The sequence below is a fragment of the Leopardus geoffroyi genome, chromosome B1 (assembly GCF_018350155.1).
Source record: "Leopardus geoffroyi isolate Oge1 chromosome B1, O.geoffroyi_Oge1_pat1.0, whole genome shotgun sequence".
Taxonomy (NCBI): Eukaryota; Metazoa; Chordata; class Mammalia; order Carnivora; family Felidae; genus Leopardus; species Leopardus geoffroyi.
The window spans coordinates 44,038,829-44,062,443 of record NC_059327.1 but is presented as its reverse complement, the minus strand read 5'-3'; the positions used below and the strand labels follow the sequence as shown (position 1 = coordinate 44,062,443).

The following is a 23,615-nucleotide window of genomic DNA, read 5'->3' as shown; positions in this document are numbered from 1 at the left end:
ACTCAGAGCGACGTAACGGGTGAGGAAAGAGGTGGAGCCATAGAGACTTGGCCCGGGGCCCTTCTAGATGGGGAGCTGGGGGAGGGGAGACTGGGAAGGGACTGGAGGACTGAGGCAGCCGTTCCCGGGAGCCGGCCCAAGGAGGTAGGGGTGGGCGGGCCAAGTCCTCCAGCTGTTATTCGGAGGACTTCGCCTGCTTTTTTTTCCCTCCGGAGCCCGGTCCCGCCGCATCCTGCTCTTCCCATCAGCGTCCAGTTTTCCCGACACCTTCCAGTTCCCCTCAGCACTCTCCTCAGCCCTTGACCTCGTGCCCCTGCCCGCCCCCCAACTTTGGAGCTCAACCTCCATTCCCCCTCCCTCGGTGCTTCGCTTCCTCTTTTCTCTTTCGTACCCCGCGCCCGGCTTCTCCTCGGCTTCCTTCCATAAACCTGGATCGCCTACAAGGTTGTCGCCCCCGTACCCGCATCATCCCCGCACCCAAACACAAAGAACCCCCCCCCCCCCCGAGACCCCGCTACCACAAACACAATTCTCCAACACACTACGTGCACAAAAGCCGAGAGCGCGTTTCGCCCCTGTGTCGTCAAGGGCCTGAAGCAAAGGTAACCCGGGGAGCCCGGGGCCCTCGGCGTGTGGGCGTGGGCGGCGCGATGGCGCAGGCGGGGCTCCCGGCAGTCCCCGCCTAGGAAGTGGTTGCCCACAGCTCCGGGCGGGAGCGCCCGGGGGCCAGAGAGCAGGCTAACCGCCGGATCGGGTGTGGCATCCCTCCAGCAGGAGACCACCCGCCCTTAGCCTGGGTTTAGATGTTTTTAGATGTTCCGAAGGATTATTTGAACTCCTGTTCAAAATGTCAGCTCTGTGGTTGAGGTTTCCGTCCAGGAGAACACCCTGGTCTAGGCCTTTTCCAGCTGCAGGAAGGCAGAGTTGACACTAAGGGAGATTCCTAAAGCACCTTGCTGCCATTGGCTGAAAAGCGCCCCAGGATGGAAAAGGGTTTTGATAAAGCTTAAAGGCGCAAAGCTCAGTTTGGACTCTGGAGAACCACCAATACAGGAAACCGATTTACCTCCACTTGAATTATTAGTAGGTACCATGTTATCTCTTCACTGCTACATGAGTGTTTAGTGAGTACTTTCAGTCTTTAAAGTTTGGGGCACCTCGGCCAAGTATGGGGGAAAAGCTAAGTGAAACAAATTCAGGATATTTACCTTCATTCTACCTGTATTCTTAGACTACAAATAAGTGTGTATTGCTTAGCTTCTTTAATAACCTGGCAATCATTCTAGTGGGTTACTAGGTGTTACTGACCACAAATAGAAGTCTTTGAAGACCATATCGCCATCATGAGCACCGTTATACTAGAACTTACTTCTGTTTGTTGGGATCTCAAAGTACCATTTCCAGATCCAGGGCTGAGAAAACATTCATGAACTTGAGAGAGATTTTATGCCTTGAATGGAATGTGCAAATTTTCTACCCTTGCAATAGTAAACACTTAAATCCTGATATCTTTATAATTGATGTGTTTTTAAAATACTAAATCGTGTACTTACTCCTTCTGTCTAGGTTCCTATGTTGACTAGTTGAGACAAATATAAATATGGCTTTCTACAGTTATAATACAATCTTAGCTATTGCCCGAACAAGGTAAGCTGTGGAATCCCCCCTTCCCCTGCCAAATTCATATGAATTTTCTTCTAGATGAAAAAGATATACGTGAAAGGATAGGCTGGTTACACAACAAATTAAAGCTTTGCTGGGGGCACCCAGCTGGCTCAGTGGGAAGAGTGTTGGACTCTTGATCTCAGGGTTGTGAGTTCAAGCCCCACGTGGGTGTAGAGGTTACTTAAAAATAAAACCTTTTAAAAAAGTAAAGTTTTGTTGCCTTTAACTATCCTAGTTTTTAGGAAGCTCATATTTTATGGTATTTAAACCTACCCTGAATTTTCTATATGCCTTAGAACTCAGCCTGAGTAATCCTGTAGATGTATGGCACAGGTAAGACAGAAGACATCATGATTTTAGAGTAACACCTCCATAATCAATAAATGTTACATGCCACCCTTAGATATAAAAATGAGTACAGTGGCTGGCAAACAAACCAGTCCTAGGCCGCATAACTGCCATAGTAGGGTCTGTTATCACTTACTATTCCAAAGTATATTCACTGAGAACTTACTTTGTGCCTGATACATTGCACATTTTGCCTTTTGGCCCTTCAAAATGTGTTTTATCTTGGCATGCTTCAAAAACAGTCCACAAGAATGGAAAAGCCATTTCTTTGCCAGAAGAGCTGTCCTTGCCAGGAACTTTCTTTGCCTAGATGGGTCGAATTTTTATTTTCGAACAATCTAATGTGCTAATTTAACTGAAGATTATGAGCTACTGTAAAACTATGATATAGAAATCTATGGATGGGGTGCCCAATTCTAATTCTTACCTAACATTCTTGAAGAATCTTAGGTAAAGGGCATTTCAGCTGTAAATGTCTCTCATTTGAGGGAGTCCATGGGCACTACACAGACAAAGCAGTATTATGTGATTGGTTAATACCCACGGAGGCCATGAAGAGTTTTGTTCAAGCAATCTTACTTTTTTTTTTTTTGAGAGAAAGCAAGTGAGCGGGCAGGAGAGGGGCAGAGAGAGAGGGAGAAAAAGAATCCCCAGCAGGCTCCACTATGTCAGCACAGAGCCTGACGCAGGGCTCAAACTCACAAACCTTGAGATGACCTGAGCCTAAATCAAGAGTCAGATGCTTAACTGACTGAGCCACCCAGGCACCCCTCAAACAATATTATTATTGTCAGCAGAGTAACCGAAGACACAAACGTTCCACCTGTTTCATGAGAATAGATAAAGGCAACACTTTCAAACACACACAGTGATGGAAAAATATTTGCTATTAGATTTATTTATTTATTTATTTATTATTATTTTTTTTAATGTTTATTTTTGAGAGAGAGATAGAGTACGAGCAGGGGAGGGTCAGAGAGAGAGAGGGAGACACAGAATCTGAAGCAGTCTCCAGGCTCTGAGCTTGCAGCACAGAGCCCAACGTGGGGCTTGAACTCAAACCCATGAGATCATGACCTGAGCTGAAGTTGGAGGCTTAACCGACTGAGCCACCCAGGCGCCCCTGCCATTATTAATTTTTAAATTAATAGTTGTGGGGTTTCTAATTTGTAATATACCAGTTATTTTTAGGAATTAACTTATTAGTATTTCTTCTAGAGTATATCATTCAACCATAAAGTACCTTGTTCTTCAACTGGGGTAAAAAGTTATGTTTCATTTGTTAATGACTATCATGTGCTTTTAAAATACAACCTTAAAAACTGTTGTTTTATTTTAACCAGAGAAAATGTCTATTTCTTTAATTTTTGAGTTTGTCCTAGTATGTGCTCAACTCAGAGGATGTTGCTTTTTATTCCAGATTCCCTAGCCATTTTGTCCATCTCACCAGCTCTTCTTACTCCCCATCATTTGCATTTCTTCACTTGCCAGATTCCCATTTAAAGAAAACATATATGAAGGACTATGGAAGCAAGAAGTATTCCTATCCTAATCAGTCAGGCAGTAAAGTACTGCACTTACGAACTAGAATAATACAAAAGCTACACACATCAACTTGCTGGCTACAAGACGTCCCTGGTAAACCTCAGCCGGAGCAAACCCCAAAAAAGACACAGGTGACAAACCCTGAGCCCACGAAAGGAACTGGCATGAAGATTAAAGAAGAAAAGCGATCTTATAGACAAAAAATTATGGGTGAACTTAAATATTATTACAATGGATTTTATTTACTTTGGATTGACACCAAAGTTGCTGCCCGGATGGTTTGGAGGCTATTGCATGGACAGGTGCTGACCAGACGAGAGAGACGAAGGGTAGGCAAGCGTCATACTTGAGAAAGAAAATGTAAAATTAAAGTGAAGTGTTGGGGAACCAAGTTTTAAACTCGATGTAAAGTTCATCCTAAAAATCCCAAAGTAGGAGTAGTAACTGATGGTGAGAAGCAGAGTTTCTGATTGAGTTTATTTGTCTGAAACTGACTGACCCTCCAACTTTAGGCAAGATTCTTATTTGCCTATAAGATGATAATTGTATTTTCTGATCTCCCCACAGAGTGGAGAAACTTCGGGTTTGATCTGTGCACCCGAAGTAGAAACTACTGTTGATATATTCTGTATATGCATTTCAAAAATCAGTTTTTATCAGATACTGTATTATTAAAGTACAGGCCTCTAACTTATATGAAAGCTAAGAGATGCCAATAACATGTTTTGGTTGTCCTAGATTTCCTTGAAGGTGTCCCATAGATATTACTTCAGAGCTGTGGTAAAGAGGAAAACTCTACCTTTCCATTTTATAAACAGAGAAAATCTGTTGAGGGTTTTTAACACTTTAAGAACCAAGGCAGGCTTTTTTGCTTTCTTTTTTTTTTTTTTTTTGGGGGGGGCATGCCCTAAGATAATGAATACCGCATATGCATTTAATTCTTTAGCTCTTGAGAACTTGTGCTGATTTCTTCCGCCTGGTTCCATTTATGGTGTTCCTCATTGTACCCTTCATGGAATTCTTATTACCAGCATTTCTGAAATTCTTCCCAGAGATGTTGCCATCAACTTTTGAAAGTGAATCCAAAAAGGTATGTAGGATTTTTTAAAATTAAAAAAAACTAATAGCCTTTATTCTTTAGAGCAGTTTTCACGTTTATAGAAAAATTGAGCAGTGGGGCGCCTGGGTGGCGCAGTCGGTTAAGCGTCCGACTTCAGCCAGGTCACGATCTCGCGGTGCGTGAGTTCGAGCCCCGCGTCGGGCTCTGGGCTGATGGCTCAGAGCCTGGAGCCTGTTTCCGATTCTGTGTCTCCCTCTCTCTCTGCCCCTCCCCCGTTCATGCTCTGTCTCTCTCTGTCCCAAAAATAAATAAACGTTGAAAAATTGAGCAGAAAATATGAAGGGTCCCCAGGTACCACCTCCCATTTCTCCTATATTAACATCTTGCATTTGTGTGGTCTGTTTGTTATAACTGAAGAACCAATATCTAGATATTATTATTAGTTAAATTTCATACTTTACATTAGGCTTTACTCTTTGTAATGTACAGTTCTTGGGTTTTGAAAAATGCATAATGTTATGTATCTACCATCACACTATCACCCAAAATAGTTTCACTGCCCTAAAAATGCCCTGTGTGTCATTTGTTGTTCCTCCTACCTCCCCGAATCAGTGGCAACCACTGATCTTTTCACTGTCTCTATAGTTTTGCCTTTTCGAGAATATCAGATAGTTGGGATCATACAGTGTGCACTCCTTTCATGGCTCATTTCTATCAGTGTATAATATTTCACTGTGTGAATGTACCACAGGTTGTTGAATTCACCTGTTGAAACATATCATGGTTGTTTCCAGTTTTTGGCAATTATAAATAAAGCTGCCATAAATAAATGTCTGTGTGCAGGTTTTTGTACGAGCATAAGGTTTCAACTCATTTGGGTTCCTAAGTACATTGGAAAGCAATTGCTGGATCCTATGGTAAGACTGTTTCGTTTTCGAAAAAAAAATAACTGTCTCCCCAGGTAGTGATACCGTTTTTTTATTCTCACCAGCAACGAGAGTTCCCATAGCTCTTTGTCTTCATCAGCATTGTGTTGTCACTGCTGTAAATATTAGCTATTCTACTAGGTGTAAAGTGATATCTCGTTGTTATTTTAGTTTGCAATTCTCTGATGAGGTGTAATATTGAACATATGCTTATTTTCATATGCTTATTTGCTACCTGTATATCTTTGGGGAGGTATCTGTCTTTTGCCAACTTTTTAATGGAGTTGTTCATTTTCTTATTGTCGAGTTTTAGGAGTTCTTAGTATATTTGGATACAAGTCCTCTATCAGATATGTGTTTTGCAAATATATTCTCCCAGCCTATAGCTTGTCCATTCTCTTAACTGGCTTTCACAGAGCTAAAGTTTTTCATTTTAATTGAGTACAACTTATCGATAGATTTTTTTCTTGGCTCATGCTTTTGGTGTTGTATCTAAAAACTCATTGCCAAACTCTAGGTCACCTAGGTTTTCTCATATGTTTTTGTTTTTTTTTTTTTAATTTTTTACATTTTATTTTAAGTAGGCTTCACACCCAGCATGGGGCTTGACTCACGACCCTGCGATCAAGAGTCGCATTGCTCTACTGACTGAGCCAGCCAGGTGCCCCTCCTGTGTTTTCTTCTGGATGTTTTATAATTTTGAGTTTTAAATGTAAGTCTATAATCTGTTTTGAGTTAATTTTGGTGAGAGGTGGAACATCAGTGTTAAGACTTTTTTTTTTTTTTTTTTTTTTTTTTGGCGTGTGGATACCGAGTTTTTCTAGCATCATTTGTTGACAATGTGATTCCGTTGAATCGTAACTTTTTAACCATTAAAAAAAAAAAAGAAAACAAAAAATCAACTGCTATTGAAGGGACTAGTTGAATAGTAGGTTTAGCCAGACTGACACTTTAGTGCTTAAGACTCGTCCTGGAGAAGAGGGATCCTCATTGGTTGGCCACTGGGGCGGCCCCTTCATTCTTTCCATGCTGTGCCACTCTTACTACACAGAGGTATAAAGGCATGAACACAACATTACAAGAGGACAAAAAGGACAACTTTTATGTATTTGTTTTTAAATGTTTATTTCTTTTGAGAGAGACAGAGAGAGAGTGTGTACGCAGTGGGGGGAAGGGTGGTGGGGCATGCAGAGAGAGAGGGAAAGAGAGAATCCCAAGCAGCTTCATGTTGTCAGCACGGAGCCCAATGTGGGGCTCAACCCCACAAACCGTGGGATCATGACCTGAGCCCAAATCAAGAGTAGGACACCTAACCAATGAGCCACCCAGGCACTCCTGAAAAGGACAAGTTTTAAATGGGATTGGGAAATGTCTCATAGAAGAGATAGCTAGGCGACTGAGACTAGAAAAGTGGTAGAATTTTGCTGCAGCATTTGAAAGGCTTTCTGGATAGAAAGAGTAGCACTTACAATGGCTTAATTGTATAAAAGAGTATGACAGAATCTGAGACACTGAGTGCTTCTTTGTGGTTTGAGTAGGGAATACAAGGAGATCCATGGTGGAAGATGAGACAAAAGTGATGTGTTGGGTCAGGTTGGAAAGCGTCTACCACCCTAAGGAATTTAGAGTTTGCCTTTGACCATGGTGAATGATGGAAGGTAAATTTACGCAGAGGGTGAGTAACATGATTAGATCTGTACCTTAGAAAAATAATTTTGCTAGCTGGAAGGATTGAAGAGGGCAGAGCCAAGGGAGGGAAATCATCTGGAATGCCGTTACAGTAGCACAGAAGTGAGAGGATTAAATTATGAAAGTGGTATTAGGAATAAAAACTTGAAGATACATTTGAGATAGGTGTTGGGGGTAGAATCAAGCTTCAATATTTAACTGACTGGTAGTGGTTTAGTTTACTTACGTTTAAAGTAATCAGGACCTAGAATTAATATCTTGAGATTCCAAGGAATGTATTTGTGCGTGCAGGAAGATGGGGGCAGAGAGGAAGTGATTTATCTAAACATTCCTCTTTCCTCAACACTTCTCGTTCCCCAAACATACATATACACACATCATGGCCAGAGTTTTAGAAAGTACCTTTTTCTTTCTTTCTTTTCATGGAGATGAATGAGACAGACAGACAGAGTAGGTGATGGTGGAGGGAAGCAGGTTATGGGAGGCAGGACACTATTTACATCAGATTAGAGCACCCATTCACTCTCATCATACTTATTTGTTACACTTTTACATTAATTTATGGAAATTTTGGATTATCATTAGTCACTAATGTTTGTCTTTCCCATTAGACTAGAAGTTCCATGAGGGCAGGAATTCTTCTCTGTTTTTGCTTGTTTTATCCCCAGCACCTAGCAAGGGTAGATGCTCAGTAAATAAATGAATAGATGGATGGATGGATCTCATGATGGTATTGCCATTGCCATTGTGTGATTTTTCTTTTCTTTTCTTTTTTTTTGGTTGCGTCTCTTCAGATCTTTCTAAAAATCAATGATTGTTATGATTGGCTGATCATTAGAATCTCTTGGACAACTTAAAAAATAGACAAAGATTTCTCTTTCTCTCCATCCCCCTGAGTCCTGACTATGGTTATTCTGAAAATGCTACCACACTGCATTTCTGATAGTGAATGAGGATTTAGAAATACTTGCCAACATTGAGTCTTAAGAGTGTATATTTAGGGGCTGGCTCAGTCAGTAGATCACAGGATCTTGGAGTTCAAGGCCCACCCTGGGAGTAGAGCTTACTTAAAAAAAAAAAAAAAAAAAAGGAATGTACATGTAATTCTTTTTTGTGTAGTGCTTTGTTCACATCTGTTGTAACACTTACGTCAGTGTATTATAATTAATTGTATCTGTTTTGTATGAAACTATGTGCTACAGTAGCATAGAGTTACTTTCCCAGTTTCCCAGTTTCTTTCCCAGTTACTTTCTGGCTCATGCAAAATCTGGGACCACTGAGACCGGAGGTTGGTCCAACTAGATGGTTTGGTTGTACCAGGCTAAGAGATAAGATCTCATTCTAAATAATGACAAAGGCTGCCATTGAGGGGACAATTTGGATCTATCAAATATTTATGATCATTGTGTTAGTAACAAATAAAAAAGGTAAGATTAAGGAGTCAAGTTGCAAACAGAGGCTAGTTTTTATTCTGCTTCTCACAAAACCCATTTAATTAGGTCTGAAAATGATATTAACACATGAAGTAGGGATGAACAATAACAAGGTGGTGGTTATTTTTTTCTTATCTTTATCTATGAAGTTGCAATCATGAATGATTAACTTCCTCTTCTTCTTCTATTATTAAGGAAGAAAAACAGAAAAAGAAAATGGCTGCAAAGTTGGAACTAGCAAAATTTCTTCAAGAAACAATTACAGAAATGGCAAGGAGGAACAGGGCCAAGTTGGGAGACGCCTCTACACAGCTCTCATCCTACGTCAAACAGGTGTCAGTCTCTTTTGTAATACCAGACAACAACTTCCAGGCTGGCAGTTATATGAGAACTTCATGTCATCATGGAGCTTCCAAATTGTTCATGGTCTCTGACTTTGCAGATACCTTAGTTATACAGTTACAATACTGCAAACATTTAGAGATTTGCAGAAAAACCCATTTTATTTTTTATTTATTTATTTTTTTTTTTCAACGTTTATTCATTTTTGGGACAGAGAGAGACAGAGCATGAACGGGGGAGGGGCAGAGAGAGAGGGAGACACAGAATCGGAAACAGGCTCCAGGCTCTGAGCCATCAGCCCAGAGCCTGATGCGGGGCTCGAACTCACGCACCGCGAGATCGTGACCTGGCTGAAGTCGGACGCTTAACCGACTGCGCCACCCAGGCGCCCCAGAAAAACCCATTTTAAAGCAGTCATGTGTTGAAGACGTTGATAACTTCGTGGAAAGAACCGTAGATCTAGAGTCAGACTTGTGAACTGCTCCTGATTTTTCAGTTGACTTAGACTGACTTGGACAGATTTCTCCTTTTTGTACCACAGGGCCGATATCCAGACATAAGATAGAGTCTGTGAATGCTTTGATGTGTCTTTCAAATAGTCTACAGGGAAGGTTAAATTAAGTAAGAAATACATTTTAGGGGCACCTGGGTGGCTCAGTCGGTTGAGCGGCCGACTTCGGCTCAGGTCATGATCTCGCGGTCCATGAGTTCGAGCCCCGCGTTGGGCTCTGTGCTGACAGCTCGGAGCCTGGAGCCTGTTTCAGATTCTGTGTCTCCCTCTCTCTGACCCTCCCCTGTTCACGCTCTGTCTCTCCCTGTTTCAAAAATAAATAAAAATAAAAAAAAATACATTTTAATGAACCTCTTTGTCTCATTGCCTAGGTTCAGACAGGCCACAAGCCCAGTACAAAGGAGATAGTTCGCTTTTCCAAACTGTTTGAGGATCAGCTAACCCTGGAACACCTAGACCGACCTCAGCTGGTCGCCCTCTGCAAACTACTAGAACTGCAGCCCTTTGGAACCAACAATTTGCTTCGCTTTCAACTTCTGATGAAACTGAAGTCTATCAAAGCAGATGATGAAGTAAGAGCTTAACTATAGCCATAGGGAATCAGCAAGGCATGGGAGATCCCTTAGGGTGGCTTTGTGATAAAGTGCAATATCTTCTCTTAGATCTTCTCCGGGACTGGTTCTGGCAAACCATTGAATGGTTTAAACAGTCATTACCATGACAACGTGAACTGTGATTACTCATTTTAGGAGTTGTTTGTCTTACTCTGACGCACTTTCTGGAGAAGGCCCTCACAAGCAGTTAGTAATTTAGTAATCTAAAGTAGTTAGGACCTGCTGGGAAGGAGCAGCAGCCCAGGAGATTCCTGAGAGTCTTCCATTGCTAAGGCCAGTGCTCTACCCCCACACCTCAGCTCCCCTTCCTCAGAGCTGATGCCAGAGTAAATATTCTGCCCGGTGAGTTGGCCTGATAAGAAGGGGTGACAAGTCATAATGCAGAGAGGGGAAGCAGAGCCTGGACATCTTATGGAGGAAAAGGCATTGTAACTACTAATTAGGCTCCTTAAAAAATGGAAAGAATGTTTTTTGAGTCAGAATCAGCTGCTTTAAGGAAAGCATTCTGCCTGAGGGAGCAAGATTCCCAGAACTGAGAAAGCACCATCCCTTTGGCCTCATTTAGATTTCAGCTGTTGCTTCCAGAACTTAGGAATAAACAATACCGGTCCCAGAAGTACCGTAGTTTTGGGGCACAACAAGCAGAAACTGTTAGATATTGAGAGAGTTTTGTGGACCAGAGGTAGGGCTGTGCCCCAGTGGGGGCGGGGTTGGGGGGGAGAGTGATACTGGGACACGCAGCAAATGGTAACACTGAAAACTTTTCAAGTGGAATATTTTCTGATGAAGCCTAAAGCTGCCACGAAGGGGAAGAGATGTCACAACCAGCCAAAATGCAAACCAAGAGGGGAAAGAATTACTTGGATGAGAGTGTTGGGGAGGAGTTATGGGACTATCTCTGATACTATTAATACCTGTTGGCAGGATTCCCTTCATTTCCAACTGCTGCGCCTTTAGTCAGTGCAGAGGACAAGGTGTGAGAGATGTAGTGTTTCCCCTGATTTGTTGGAATTTAGGCGTTTGGTAAGATTGGGACGGAAAGATCCAGTACCACTGCTTAACGTTTCTTTCAGATAATCGCCAAAGAAGGGGTGAGTGCTTTGAGCGTGTCAGAACTGCAGGCTGCCTGCAGGGCCCGAGGAATGAGATCCCTGGGTCTCACTGAGGAGCAACTGAGACAGCAGCTCACAGAGGCAAGTAGTGGCTCTCCCGGGCCACTTTCACTAGAACTCTCTTCCCTGCGATTTGCAGACCTCACTTTGCAATGTCGACTTCTCAGGCGAGCCATCTTACCTTAGTTTGCCTCATGTAATTGAGCAGTGGGACACTGAAGCAGCTAGATTTATTTTGTTTTTAAGTTTATTTATTTATTTTGAGAGACAATGCAAGTGGGGAAGGAGCAAAGAGAGAGAGGGAGAGAGAGAGAGAATCCCAAGCCGTCTCCGCACTCAGTGCGGAGAGCCTGATGTGGGGCTCGAACTCATGAACCGTGAGATCATGGCCTGAGTTGAAGTCAGATGCTTAACTGACTGAGCCCCCCAGGCACCCCAGAAGCTAGATTTACTTTTTTGATGGAGACAGGGTACTCTGTTTTCTGTTGCTGCTAAGAAACTACCACAAACTTAGTTGCTGAAAACAGCACCTGTTTGTTAGCTTACAAGTTCTGTCTGTCAGAAGTGCAAAGCTTCTCGCTAGCCAGACCCCTGTAAGCTTCTCATCTCAGACTTCCCTTTTTGACCTCTAGCTCCACATTTAGAGATCTCACGTGATTAGGCGAGACCTAGTTAGATAACTTCCTACTTTAAGGCCTACTGACTTGGGACCCTAATTATATCTGCAAACTCCTCCTGGCAGCACCTACATTCATGCTTGAATAACTGGAAGGAGGTGTGGGTGCACTGGGGACGGGGAATCTTGGGGTCGCCTTAGAGTTTTGCATACTTCAGCTATTTAACGGGTTTGGGCAAAATCTCTAATCCAAGGCCTGTCATGTGTGAATCCACCCGGAGTTCTAAACCTTGCCCGGTGGCTCACCTGGGACCACTTTTCCAGTTAATGCCTCAAGCCAATGTAAAGCCTTGACTTTGGCAGCAGATGTTTCATAGTTTCCCTCAGACAACATATTTTAACTAAGAGCATCAATGTTTTCGAACAAAGGAGGAGCTCCTGTTAAAATTCTCATAACTGTAAGAAGTGCTATCAAGTGTACACAGTGTTTTGGAATGGGAGTCGCTGTTGTGGCTTCGAAACCAGGTCAGGTAGCTCTTTCCTCTTACGTGTCGGACCTGCTCTGGCTGGAAGGTGAACATACTGTAGAGAAAGTTTCTTAAAATCATTTATTTCTTGAACATAGAGTATTGGGTGAGTTCATACTGTCAAATAGCTTGCTTGAGAGGGTGTATCTTTTTTACCACAAAGAAGTGAGAATACTAATCCAACAATATGACATCCAGCACTATGTATTATTTAAAAATTCCTGTGTCATGGGGCACCTGGGTGGCTCAGTTGGTTAAGCGTCCGACTCTGGCTCAGGTCATGATCTCATGGTTCATGGGTTCGAGACCCACGTTGGGCTCTGTGCTGACAGCTCAGAGCCTGGAGCCTGTTTTGGATTCTGTGTCTCCCTCTCTCTCTGCCTCTCCCTTGCTCACACTCTGTCTCTCTCTCAAAAATAAACAAACATTAAAAAAAAATTAAAAAAATAAAAATAAAAATTCCTGTGTTAGGATACAGGCAGACACTTTATAGAAAGGAAAATCTAAAAATGATAATCAGATGAAACATCTTAGCTTCATAATAAGATAAATTACAACTACGGGATATCCCCTTCACCTATTAGGTGGGCAAAGATCAGTCTGATGACACACTGTGTTGTTGAGGGTTGGGGAGAGGGGTGCTCATGCATTGCTGAGAAAAACCTCCACATAATCTTTCAAAATTTAAAAATGCATTTACTTTGACCTAGAAATTTCACTTGTGCAGTATGATGTATCAATAAGATTATCCATTGCAGCACCATTTATAATAGCAAAAGATTGGAAACGGCCTAAAGTTTATTAATAGGAAAATAATCAAATTGTGGCATTTCCATGCAACAATAGAACACTTAATAGATGTTTAAAAAGAAAGAGGCAGCTCTATTAACTACTGATACGAATCAATCTCCAAGGTATTTTAGTGGAAAAAAAAGCAAAGGGCAGAACAGTGTATATATATCATACTTTATGTAAAGATGAAACACCTATAAATGTATGTTTGTATATTCACAGGACAACTGGTAACACTGGTTGCTTCTAGGGCGGGAAACAAGGTAGCAAAGGGTAGGAGTAGAAGGCAGGCTTATTGTTACTGATTACATTTTACTTTTTGAATTTTGTCTCTGGTCATGTATGATCGCTCTAATAATACTTAAGCTTGACCAATTTGGTTCTTGAAAATTACGTCTCATTTTCATTTTAAAGTTTATTTCCTTGGTTATGCATGAGTCTTACTTTTTCTTTCACATTATCTGCTTTGTGGCTAAGAAAAGATACTGAGCTGCTTTGATCCACAATTGGGTTGAAAGTTTAATGGAACACCCCCTCTCTCACTCTGATCCCACTGGTGTGAGGGGGTTGCACAGCACAACTACTGGCTCAGAAACCCGGAGACGAGCATTATCCTTGTGCCGTTGTTTACCAGGGTGTGGCTGGGGAAGCTGTAAAACCAGGGAAGCAGTAGATGACTGTGGGTCATGTCCAGTTCTAACATTCTGCGATTCGATTGTGTTTTATCCTCCTCCCGTTCTCCAGTGGCAGGACCTCCACCTGAAGGAGAATGTCCCTCCTTCTCTGTTGCTCCTGTCCCGAACCTTCTACCTGATAGATGTGAAGCCAAAGCCAATTGAGATACCACTAAGTGGGGAGGTAAGTACCTGGGTTTATGGAGTTTCGGGATTCCTGTCACTGGGGCCTCTCCATAAATGTCTTATTTCCTCTTGCAGTTAGGGTAGACCTTTCTTTTGGAATATCTTTTGGAATTTGGTCCAACTGGCTTTAAAATCGTTTTAGAATTCTTTAAAAAATTAAAATCATTAAAACTAGCTCCAGCTCTAGAGCTATTACTTTTTTTTTTTTTTAAATCCCAGCTTGATTTAGGAATCCCATTTATTCTTTCTCTTTAGCTATCTTGTCTTCAGCAGCAGACTGTTTTCACCACTTTCTGTTTTGAAACTAAATAGTCCCTGTTCTTTCGTGTCTATTTGTCCAGATTCCTATTAATTTTTAAGCAGTGAATGGCCAATCTAGAATGTAAACTATTTGTTTTCCTTCAACTCGTTTCCTTAATCATTTTTTGTTGCCTTTAATTCAGCAGTTTTTTTTTCCCCTCCTTAATCATTTTTTGTTGCTTTAATTCAGCAGTTTTTTTTTTCCCCTCCCCTTCAGTATTTTACTGAAAAACCCAGGATGGGCCCAATCACTAGAGCATCTTGCTCTGATCAGAAAGGACCTCTCGGGGCACTTGGGTGGCTCAGTTGGTTGAGCGTCGACTCTTGATTTTGGCTCAGGTCATGATCCCGTGGTTGTGGGATTGAGCCCTACATCAGGCTCTGCACTGAGTGTGGAGCCTGCTTAAGCTTCTCTCCCTCTGCCCCTCTCTCCCACTCGCGATCTCTTTCTTTAAAAAAAAGAAAGGGACTCTCACTTCTCTACTTTGTGGCTTCATGTCTAAGTCAGAACCTGCATGGGTAAGAAAGGAGAGACCATTACAGAAGACGCTGCACATGTGGTTTAGTGAAGTACTCTGGATTGGGGACCAATCATTTTTAATTTAGTTAAGCTAGTGATTCCTCGGACAAGCCAAGGGATATTAGATGAATTCCAGCATGAAAAATGTACTTCAGGGAGCACCACCTTGCTTTTCCTTTCCATATTTCCAGAGACTAATCAGATTTGGGCTTTGTCTGGGAAGGACCCTGGGGAGAGTAGGAGCAATTTTGGAACCCAGACCATGTTCTAAAAGGCAGCCTACCTGATTCTTACTCTATCTTTGGTCATTAAGACAGAACAAATTTGTCATTCTTAGACTGTTCTCAGGAGCAAGGAAATCTTGGAATAGTGTAATATCTCAGAGCTAAATTTGTATTTCCAGAATTATTCTAGAGGGGCATAAGCCCTTTATCCAGATGCTGCTTTCTAGAATGTTTGAGAGAAACCTAGAAATCAAGGACAAAATGACAAGCTCCTAGGCATTTTATTAGTTTTTTTTTTTTTTAAATCCATGTCTTTAAACGTCTATTTTCCATATATACAAAATGAGGATAAGTAGCATGCTAGGTTCTGTAGACTTTAGAGACATCAAGTTAAGTATACTATAATTTAGGATATATGTAGCTTTTTTCCCTCCAAAGTGCACAAAGAAATTACTTATTTCCAAAGAGCAGTGACATATTTACTTTTCAAATCTAATTAATATAATTCTTGAAAGTAAGTTAGCCAGCTATTCTAAAATACCATCCCTTACATTTTCCTCATGTTGCAGGAGCTTCTCTTAAGCAGCACCTACCATTTTAATAATTCAGACAAATTTATCACTTACTATTAGACACCAAGATGATAAAGATGTCAATTTTGACTAAGTTATATCAATGCTATTAGAAGCTGATGAGGGGCGCCTGAGTGGCTCTGTCAGATGAGTGTCCTACCCTTAGTTTCGGTTCAGGTTACTCTCCAGATTTGTGGGTTCAAGCCCCCTGTTTGACTCAGGGCAGAGCCTGCTTGGGATTGATTCTCTGTCTCCCTCTCTCTCTGTTCCTCCCCTACCCACTCTCTCTCAAAAATAAACAAACATTAAAAAAAAAAAAAAAAGCTGATGAATGATTGTTGTTGAGAGTGAGAACAGGATCAGAATTGACAAATCAGGAGTTTGCTCATAAATGGGGATTTTTTTTTCCAGATTTTAAGTAATTTCTACACCCAACGTGGGATTCAAACTCACAACGCTCAGACCAAGAGTCAGTCACACAGTCCACCAACTGAGCCAGCCAGGTGTCTCAATGACTGAGGATTTTTAATACTAGGATCTCCTTAGGGTGCAACTTTTGTATATAGGGTGCTCATAATTCAAAGATAATAATACTAAGTTGCTATTTCAGGGACATATTTCATATGTTCTCACAAAGGGTATAGTTGGAAGAAGCCAGGGATTTAGTGGAAAGCAAGTTGTGCTAGAAAGCATTTATTACTATGAAGTGCTTCTGAGTTTCAGGAACAACAGAAAGCTTAGGTTTATATAAAATATCTCTCTTCCTAGTCTCCAAAAATGGATATTCCTGTGGAACCAGCTACTTCTCCTGAATCTAAAGAGAACCTGCTGGATGTAGCACCTCCACTGAAGGGAACTAAGGTTGGACAATTACTTTTCATTTGATTAATTAGCTTTAAAAATGAGAACAAGTTAACATATATTTTTAAATCCCTCAATGAAACTGTATTTGAATACAGTGGTGTTCTTTAAATAAGGAATATTTATTGTACTAACAGATCTATTTGTAAGAAAGGTCAACATTTGGCTATATGCAATTAGGTTCCAAATGTAGCCTCTTGAATCCTGTGCCAAAATATGTCATTGTTACAAGTTCCTGGCAGTCATGGCAGTGTGACTATAGATCTAGTACACATTTTGTTTTAAACCCGTAACCTAACTCTCAGTTCTGATGTTTAAGGATGAGGAATGTACACAACTGCCCCCAGTTACCTCATCGTCCATACTGCCATCTTCACCTGTTTCATTACCGAAAGGACTCATCCCTTCTGCTAAAGAAGCTGTAAGTGTCTGAAAAAAGAAAGCCTTTTCTCTCTGGTTATTTTTAAGGGCAGGGAGAATCTAGAATTGTAACTATTGCAAAACACTGCACAGTTCTTCCTGTCCTCCAAACAGGAAGTTGTAGGCTGAACTTTAGTCATTTTATAACCACTAACATTTTTAAAACTCAGTTATCCAAAAGCGAAACAAAACAAAACAAAACACCTTATCAACCAATGCAATCGTGGATCAGGACTAAACATGTTAAGTCTAGAAGCTAATTACAATATAGGCAGATTCTTATTTTCTTTTGTGCCAGATGGAAATAGTTCCCATATGTTGTGTATCTCACACAGGCTTCAGATGTCAGGAAATACTAGCAGGAAAGCAATTTAAATCTTAGGAGAAATGCATGTAAATAAGAAATTACTTACTATCCATTTCTCCCATTTGGGTGAAAGAATTTGGGGCAAGAGCAGAAGCATGACACAAGTAAGTGGTGGTGGTGGCGGGGGGGTTCATGGGAAAGTTGGACGGTGACTGTCTCCACTGGCTCCTGACCACCAAAGAAGAGAGCCAGCGAACATGCAGACATCTGGGGGTGAACATCCAGGGGCCTTGCTTGCAGGGCCCCCCCTTTAAAATTTTTATTATCAAGGTAAATTATAACCTTGGATCTGACTTTATGGTCTGTCATTATTTGATTAAGAAAATACAAGAGGGACTCCTGAAGAACTCACACATCTGACTGTGACCAGTGCCTAAAGTCCTTATGTTTTATACCTAGACACTCCAGGTCAAATCCCAAAAGACAACCCAGAACAGCAAGGCTAGTTCAAAAGGAGCATAAGGACTACTGAGGACGAAGCTCACTCTCTCCAGCTCCCTGCCCTCCGCAGTGGCATCCATAATGGGCCGCCCAGCTAAGACGATCTGTGTCTGGTTTGAGAAGAGATCAGCCATTTCGTCCTTGGGGCCTTGTAACCATCCAGATGATGTCAGCAGTAAGACCAAGTTCAGACCGTTTAGAAATATAATTGCAAAGCCAACTTCCTCTGTGCCATTATGTCATCCCACTAAACTTTGTGTAAAGCCCCCTCCCCATGTTATTTTTGAACAGCTTCGTATTTGTGTGCGTGTCCTCTACGGAAGGAAAGTTTTCGCATAATGGAATCAGCTTGGCACCTTAGATAGCTTGAGTGAGAACTTGTAAACTCCAAAACCATTGTAAGACCACCTCACTTTTCCAGTGATCCGTCAGTATGAATAGTGCCCTGGAAACAGAGCACCTTATGAAATGGGATGGATGTACTCCCCGGTAAGGTCTTTCTGGATATAAAGAAGAAAAAGCTCTTCAGAGAAGAAAATGGGGAGTTAAGCAGACTGGCAGTCCAAAAGGCTTGGCTGCTGCTTGGCTGTTCTGAGACGTCCCCCTCTGGGGCCTGCAGAGGCTCCAGGAATCTGGGAGGCTGCCACTATTCCAGCACATGTGGCTTTCATTAGCCACCATTTTGCCAGGAAACCTAATTAAGGGTTTAAGACTTAACCATTTGTCTGTGCTGGGTGTATGTTTTTCTAGTCTGTCTTCCACAAACAAGACTATTTGTTGGTCACAGGGGTTGTTAAAGTTTGATATAATCCCTGTGCTACCCAGTAACAAGTATTATGTTCAGATATTTATGTTTGGTGTGTTCACTATTATTAATACTGAAAAACAAACAAACAAACAAAAAAACAAAAACCACCTTAACATAATAGATTGCCATGCAGCTGACCCAACAGCTTTCTTCCCTTGGGGAATGCTTAGAAAGAAAAGATACTTTGGCCCGGGGGTGATGAAATTAGTTTTCTTTGCTTGCTGTGAAATTGAAAGCGGTTAAGTGGAAGTCAGTTAAACCAAGTAAAACTCAAACCTCTCTCTCTGGGATCACCTAAGTGAGGACTGTCATCAGCACTTCACAGCAAAGATCTGTACCTTACAATGCTTTTTAAGCCTCCTCTCCCCCAGAGGAAAAGCCCCACCACAGCCTGCTAAATGACGAATCCCTACTATGCAGGTTCCACGGATTTTGCTGTTGGCCCAGTAAGGTGATTCACAATAAACTTTCCCATTTTTAAAATGATGGGCGTTTGTTTTAATTAGCTCACATTCAAGTGTTAAAGGTGGGAAAGGGCCTAGCTAGTCAACTTGTTCAATCCTGTTTAAGCTGAATGATTCATAAATACTGTTGGCTGTTCTCCGGTTCTTTCTGGCTTTCCCTATAGGCAGAGTGGGATTGGTTAGGTCAAGGGGCCCCTGGGCAGTTCTGGCCCCAGCTGGCCCTCACCCATTTTTTTTCTACATCTAGGCATCTGAGACACCTGATACAGCCCTCTTCCCGTTCTTAGGATAGTGGCTCAGAGAAGTCAAGGATGTTTCTTTGGGCTCATCATCACACAGCACTCTTGGCTGTCAGGCTCTATGTGATTGTTACATCTATCCCCGTGCTGAAACCGAGCTGGTGTTGTTCTGGTAAACGATGAACAACCAGCTCTGGCTGGGTGTGAGGGGGTGCCCTGATTTGTAGCGCTCGATTTCAAGCTGCCAACAGGCGGTCACTGAAGAAGAGTCAGAGGTGTGCACGATCAGCTCCAGCACACCACCGACCCCAGCCCTCCTTGAGCAACAAGGGGCAAATCTGTAGTTGGCAGCATGTTCATTAAATGTGTCACTTCTGTGCTCCAATCCAAGCGTCTGGGAGGCAGAGCGGTATACATGGCCCTGAATACTGTTAGGTGCCAATCTAATGAGAACTTGCCCCAGACCGAGTCTTCCAGAACAGCTGGGTTCTTGCTCACCTTCCGTCTCTCATCGACCGAGGGAATGGAAGGCTATGCCAGGCTGCTTGCTACAAAGCCCGCTTTCCTGCTCTCCATTCTTCCCTGCAGAGGCAGCTGTCTCAGCTGCGCCGGCGCTCATCATCTCACTGGGGACGATTTCAGGCAGTTTTTAAAACCAAACCTCGGTGGTGAGGTCGGCTTCGGCCTGTGTCTCCCACATAGAGGATTTTGCTACAACAGGGAGAGAGGTGCTGGTGGTACTTGACTTTTAGGACCTGCACTCGTGCCAGGACTTGAGTCGTTACAATACCAGTCATGTTGGTGACATCAAATAAATGCTCTGTAATGCTAAAACCGAGGCTAAAGATTTCCCAGTCACCACCAGTTCACCGTAGGTGAGGTCAGACTAAGGGAACTTCAAAGCAGGTTGGCTGCCGAATGTGAATGTCGACTGAGAGTTTGGCCTGCTGGCTCCTCCCAGTGGCAGCCGATAGTCACAGCGGCTTCACTGTCCTCGAGACAGATTTCTTGCTTCCTGAGGTTCCATCTTTCTTACTTGAGATCGATATCGTACATTAGTGGTACCGAGGGACTGATGACCCTCAGTCTGTGGCAATTAGAAAAGGTGGAAAGGCAGTATTGATGAATGCTGTGGTGGTCCCAGGCCCTAATCTTTTAACCCTCAGGAAACCAGAGATTCAGTGCCTTGACAGCACGACGTCTTCATTAGATAAACTGGATTCCTTTCCTCAGGAGACCCAATCTGGTTATCTAAGCAAAATGGCCACTTCATTTTCTCTCCAGTCAATTTTACTATCTTTTATTTGACAGCTAGCTCAGTCTCTGGGGAAATCTGTGGGTGATTTTGAGTAGTAACAGCAAGGACATCACGGTTATCATAACAGTGCCTTCTATTTCTCTGGCACCTTTCCCAAAGGCATTTGAAGCTCTTCACAGGTCCTCCATCCACTCACATAACATTGCTTCGAGGGAGGGCCAAGGCAGAAATTATCTGTACTTTACAAGGAAAGACACCACTCTAAGGTCTCAAAGCAAATGGTTTTAAGATCAGAAATTCATTTCCTGGCTCTTTGCACCAAATTACGCCTTCTTTAAGCATAAACACAAACTGTAACATGTTGACAGACGCATATTTACAGAGAGACACAAGGATAAGAGAGAACTTTACACGATAGTGGCCAACACCGCAGCTGCCAAAACATAGCTAGCTTAGAAAGGAGACTTAAAGCAGCAATCCCATTTGCCCTGCAGAAATGAAAGTGAATCGAACCTTCTTTTTGTATTTAGCAATAATCCAGCCAAGAGTAAGCTTTGGGTATAGAGGCCGAGTGGTAGCAGGTTGAGTGCTAACGTTCTGAGGAGCAGGGATCCACGCGTGGAACGCAGCAATAACCAGCAGGTGGCAGAGAAAGTAAATTTCCAAGCAGCCAAAATCCAAACATTCAGAGAATTTTTTCCCTTTCCTGGGGGATGGGGTGGAGTTTGTACAGGAAGAACTATAGGAAGCCAAGATCTGTGGTAGTTCCAACACATGAAGTCGGTCACAGACACAGGAAGCACGATGTGGGGGACTGCCATGAACAGAGTAAGCCAGGAAACATGAAGCAAGGGACCCGAATGTAAAGCTGATCTTAGGTGACAAGCTTTCCCCCACATAGAAGCACAGACAAAACCACACCCACATAAAGGGGTAGATGTATATCTGGGTTTGAGTTTCTGCAGGCCCTTGGTGGAGTAATCCTTAGCTCTCCTCTTAATCACTTAGCTCTACCTCTTGGCTATTTCCCAGGGAGGCCCCCAGCTCCCCCTCTGACCCTCCAACCCCACCAACCCCATCAGTTTCCTCTGAGGAAACGATCTGTGGTTGAGGGCGGTGGGGCCTTGGCTCTGGGCCCAGCACCTCTGGTGCACTGATGGGAGGTTCCTGCCCATTACACACACATCGATGCCTTTCCAAAAGCATCGGAGGGGTAGGAGGTTTGTGGCGGAGGTCTCGGTGCAGGACCCGAGGGGAAGAGATTTAGGAGGGAACTGCAGGGAACCTGTGGCGCCCTCTGCACAGACACAGCCCCAGGGCCCCATTAGGCTCACTCCTTTTCAGCTGACATTCTTTCCCTCGTCACACAGCCCATATAAAAATGAAGCAGCAGCAATTTTTATTGAGGGACCTAAACTGAAAATAGGTTTAGAACATAATTTAAAAAAATAAAACAGCAAAAGTAGCAAAAAATATATGACCTTTTTAAAAACATTTTCCTTTTTTTTCTTTTTTCTTTGTTTTTAATATATAGCAACTGATGCCTCCCAGCCACCAGGAGCATCTTACCCAATGGGTAAATCTCTGGTAACGACCCTTTTAAAAAGACATGTAAATATATACTCAGATTTATACACTTTGTGTTTTCTTCATAGCTATGTACAAAGCCCCCAGTTTGGGGCTGGGCCCCAGGGCCACGACACTGCTCCCAGCCTTTGCCTCCCCATCCTCTGGTACCAGGTATTTGGTCAGCAAAGCGAATTAGTATCGGAATTAATAAGCCACTGGCACCATCTATCTGGAGCAGAGGTTGCCTTCAGCCGAGGCCCGGAGCACGGACCTCCCCTCACTACCGCGGTGGCCATGAGGATGAGGCCCCCGCCACCGGAACTCAGGCTTACGGGTTATTCGAAGCAGACAAAACCAACATGGGAAAGCTCAGTCAGCTCTCGCCTGCACGCCTGCTCATCTCCCACTCCCCAGCCCTCCAGGCAGTGCCAGGTGGTGGGGAGGGTCTTGGTCCAACATCTGGGAGGGAACGAAGTGGCCATAAGCAAGTACCTGCCTCTCTGCTCCTCTCTCTCACAAGCAGGTTGCGAGGAGGAGGAAGAGAGGTGAACTCCATGGGGTGAAGGCCTCAGGTAGGCAGCCGGCTCCTGCCAGCAGGAAAGGGGCAGAGGGGAAGGCAGTGAGTCCCGCAGGGAGGGGTGGGTGAGGGTTACAGCTGACGATGGAGTTCGGGGATGGGAACTGGGGTGCTAGTCAGCGCCGTTTGAGTCCGCCATTGGCAAGCTGGGCTGGGTGTCGGGGCAGACAGGGCTCCTCAGGCAACGGCTCATGAGAGAAGACGGAATCCTCCCCTGAGGAGCAGGTAGAGCTTCGGGTGTCGGGAAAGCTGGGAGAGTATTGGTCCAGGGGCATTGACAGGTCCAGATACTCCTGTGAAAGGAGACACAAAAGATCCGGCACTCTCCTCCCTGTGGTAGTGTTCATTCACAGAGATGCACCTAGTTGATGGTGGCTGAAGGTCTAGGATAGGACTGCCTCACCTGGTTGGAGGTCAAGGCTACAATGCGGTCCAGGTCTTCCACCAGCTGCTTGAAGGTAGGTCTCTGAGAGGGTACTGCATGCCAGCAATCCCGCATCATCATGTATCTGGGACAGGATTGTTGAGTCAGGGGAGGAAGGACATATGCAGACAGATTAAAGAGCTCACAGCGAGGGGCCATGGGAGGAACGACCAGGAAGGGCTACTTGATCTACCTAAGCCCCTTTCTTCTCCCCTTCGTCCCCAGGGCCTGGCTCAGGACCTCAAGTGTCTTCCCATGCTTACAGCTCATTGGTGCAGTTACTGGGCTTGTCCATTCGATGACCCTCCTTCAGCAGCTTGAAAAGCTCCTCCACAGGCACGCCAGGATACGGGGAGCCTCCCAGAGTGAAGATTTCCCACAGGAGCACCCCAAAAGACCAGCTGTGGGTGAGCACAGAGCCACTGGGTCTTACGGGCACAGAACTCGGGCAGCCTAGAACCCTCTCCATCTCTCCACCAGCACGTCATCCTGAACCCACCCTCCTGGAGCATAAACTCTTCAGGAGGACGC

The 23,615-nt window shown here is 43.4% G+C and overlaps 2 protein-coding genes across 16 annotated transcripts in view; one reads left to right on the top strand and one right to left on the bottom strand.

The window, feature by feature from the left end:
• Nucleotides 1-19,039, top strand: LETM2 (leucine zipper and EF-hand containing transmembrane protein 2). Of its 8 annotated transcripts, none has more exons than XM_045460386.1 (11): nt 1-144; nt 1,567-1,647; nt 3,434-3,887; nt 4,505-4,648; nt 8,862-8,999; nt 9,891-10,091; nt 11,207-11,326; nt 13,925-14,038; nt 16,425-16,517; nt 16,837-16,938; nt 17,704-19,039. In XM_045460386.1, exons 2-11 carry the CDS (start codon nt 1,601-1,603, stop codon nt 17,764-17,766), a joined length of 1,476 nt encoding a protein of 491 aa, XP_045316342.1. In that variant the 5' UTR covers nt 1-144; nt 1,567-1,600; the 3' UTR covers nt 17,767-19,039. The 8 variants fall into 8 exon arrangements, with proteins under 8 accessions (XP_045316342.1, XP_045316351.1, XP_045316381.1 ...); XM_045460395.1 differs by lacking the exon at nt 1-144 and adding an exon at nt 151-602; XM_045460379.1 differs by lacking the exon at nt 1-144 and adding an exon at nt 650-1,083.
• A 1,744-nt stretch (nt 19,040-20,783) lies between these two features.
• FGFR1 (fibroblast growth factor receptor 1) overlaps nt 20,784-23,615 on the bottom strand; it is a 52,664-nt gene continuing 49,832 nt past the window's right edge. For all 8 annotated transcript variants that reach the window (XM_045460292.1, XM_045460300.1, XM_045460333.1 and 5 more), the window contains 3 exons: nt 23,348-23,485; nt 23,064-23,169; nt 20,784-22,953 (listed from right to left, as the gene is read on the bottom strand). In XM_045460292.1, the coding sequence (XP_045316248.1) occupies nt 22,777-22,953; nt 23,064-23,169; nt 23,348-23,485 (421 nt within the window). In that variant the 3' untranslated portion in view covers nt 20,784-22,776. The remainder of the gene's footprint in view (nt 22,954-23,063; nt 23,170-23,347; nt 23,486-23,615) is intronic.

Bases quoted from the DNA above. Each gene is read 5' to 3' on its own strand.
- LETM2 (XM_045460386.1), top strand. From the start codon at position 1,601: ATGGCTTTCTACAGTTATAATACAATCTTAGCTATTGCCCGAACAAG. The intron at 1,648-3,433 runs GTAAGCTGTGGA...TTTTTATTCCAG, and splicing joins TTAGCTATTGCCCGAACAAG to ATTCCCTAGCCATTTTGTCC. The intron at 16,939-17,703 runs GTAAGTGTCTGA...TTTTATACCTAG, and splicing joins TCCCTTCTGCTAAAGAAGCT to ACACTCCAGGTCAAATCCCA.